The 2,500-nt window shown below is 32.6% G+C and overlaps 1 protein-coding gene across 1 annotated transcript in view; it reads left to right on the top strand.

Annotated features, from left to right (window-relative positions):
* The window catches only part of LOC105568321, a gene marked incomplete at its 5' end in the record, with an annotated part of 3,014 nt that extends 813 nt beyond the window's left edge, over nucleotides 1–2,201 (top strand). Inside the window, one exon of the mRNA XM_012023903.1 lies at nucleotides 251–2,201. Coding sequence (XP_011879293.1) covers nucleotides 251–2,201 — 1,951 coding nt within the window. The remainder of the gene's footprint in view (nucleotides 1–250) is intronic.
* Between the last annotated feature and the right edge of the window lie 299 nt (nucleotides 2,202–2,500).

Genomic DNA, 2,500 nt, shown 5'->3' with positions numbered 1-2,500 from the left:
GTACGTCAGAAGAAAATTCAATATCAGTTTATGATATTAAAAAAGCCATAGTAGACTCTACACTTCTTTTTATATCAAAATTGTATGCTTCCAACACTTTGAATCGGGTTCACGTACAAGAAATAGTTGATGCTGCTTCAGAATTATTATTAAGTGGATACATAAGTATTTTAAAAAATAAAGTTTTTAAAATATTAAGTAAGTTTGTTGATAATAATGAAGAACTTTGTGAACTTTCTCTTATGTTCAGTGCATGTGATAATATTTTTGCTGGCCTCTATAGTGACTATGAAAGATTAAAAGCATTAAAAGAGAGTGAATTCTATGTAGCTCCTATAAGCTATGTTATTGGTAGTCATTATAGGCCTAGAACACAGATGAATAAAACAGTAATGAGTCATGAATTTGATACTGGTCAATACATTCCCATAACAAAAGTTTTGAAACATTTTGTAGAATTACCAGGTTGCTTTGATGCAATTGTTTCAAACTTAGAACATTTGTCTAAAACAGATGAGCCTTTTTCAAATGTTGTACAAGGAGAAATGTGGAAAGAAAAAGTAGCTAAACATTTCTATGGTAAAACAGTGCTTCCACTAATTTTTTTCTTTGACGATATGGATCCAGATAATATCACAGGTTCTCATGCTGGTCACCACAAATTAGGAGCACTTTATTATAGCATTGCTTGTGTACCTCAGGATTATGCCTCAAAACTTGAAAACATATTTTTGGCTTCTTTATTTCTCTCAGATTGTAAAGTACATGGAAATATGAATTTATTTAGACCAGTAATACAAGAATTGATACATCTGGAAAAAAATGGATTAATTGTAAAAACTAATTCAGGAGAGAAACAAATTTATTTTAGTTTGTGTCTTTTGCTGGGTGATAATTTAGGAATTCACTCTATTTGTGGTTTAGCTGAAGGATTTAATGCAAACTATCCATGTAGAATGTGCAAGCATCATAGGAATGAAATTCTATCTACAACATCTCTTGCAGTACATAAAATGAGAACCATGCAGAATTATGCTGTTGACGTATTGTCACAAAATCTTAGTATGACTGGTATCAAAGAAAAATGTGTTTGGGATAGTATTCCCAGTTTTTCGTTTGTACAAAGCATTTGCTTTGATATTATGCATGATCTCTTAGAGGGGGTTTGCGGTTATGATTTATCACTTATACTTTTCGATTTAATATGTAACAAAAAATACTTTTCTATAGAGACTCTAAACAATCGTATTCTTTATTTTGATTATGGTCCAGTAGAGTCAGGTAATGCAGTACCACAAATTACAAAAGAGCACCTCATTGCTGGTAAACTTAAGTTCTCTTCTTCAGAAATGTTGTGTTTTGTCAGGCATTTTGGATTAATGCTTGGTGATTTAGTTCCTGAGGATGTTGAAAGTTGGCATCTTTATTTAAAACTAAAATCTATTGTAGACATAGTTTCGACACCTTATGTGAACCTTCGATCACTTAGTTACCTCAGTATTCTTATTTCAGAACAGCACGAAATGTACCTTACTGTCTTTCCCAATGTTACACTCAAACCTAAGCATCATTATATGCTTCATTATCCTCAAGTCATGCGTCGAGTTGGTCCCTTATGGCCTATCTGTTGTCTTCGATGGGAAGCCAAACACAGACCTCTTAAACAAGCAGCTCATGCTACAAATTCTCGCAGAAACTTGCCTTTGACTTTAGCGATTAAACATCAGCTGAATTTGTGTGCCAGATTTATATCTCAAAAGCCTCTAGGTGAGAAATATTGTTTTGGAGTTAAAGAAGAAGTTAGTATTAGAGATAGTAAAAATTATCAATCATTTCGTGATATTCTGCCTAAGGATTTAGATGAAATCATAAATGTATTCTCATGGATCAGAATTGCAGGTACTATTTATAAGAAAGAAATGTGTGTAGCTGTAACGTTCCACAAAGACACTGGTTATCCTGTATTTGGTCGAATAAACTTGATCACGTATTGCAAAAAATCTAATGCTGTATATTTTCTTTTATGTATGTTTGAAACCGTGGATTTTGTGGAACATCTTTGTAGTTATGAAGTGATCGAAGGTTCCTCTGAATGGAACTTTACTAAATTTGACGATTTAATCGTACCCACGCCGTCTCATTGTAGAGTTGGAGCGAGAAGTCCTTCTAGTTTTATAACATTCCGTCATGCGTTTGTGTAAAAAATATGCAATATAATACACATAATATTGCATATTTTTTCTATGTTATATTCTCTGTATACTATATTTACTCTGTAGTATACAGAGTATATCAAAAGAAAATATATGAATTTTTGTTTCAATTTCTTTTATAGTTTATGAAAACTTTTTTTACTATGGTTTAGTAAAACACCAGTGGGTGCTATCTTTTTTGGACCATCTTTTTTTGGGAAACAGAGTCCGTACTGGTATGTTTTATAAAATAAACCAGCGGGTGCTGGGACTGTTCCTTTTTGAAGATGGAGTCCGCATTGGCTAGG

This window comes from Vollenhovia emeryi, unplaced genomic scaffold (assembly GCF_000949405.1).
Source record: "Vollenhovia emeryi isolate VEMERY1.0 unplaced genomic scaffold, V.emery_V1.0 DF942581.1, whole genome shotgun sequence".
Taxonomy (NCBI): Eukaryota; Metazoa; Arthropoda; class Insecta; order Hymenoptera; family Formicidae; genus Vollenhovia; species Vollenhovia emeryi.
The sequence above is the reverse complement of the archived record's forward strand: the minus strand, read 5'-3'. Positions and strand labels throughout refer to the sequence as shown.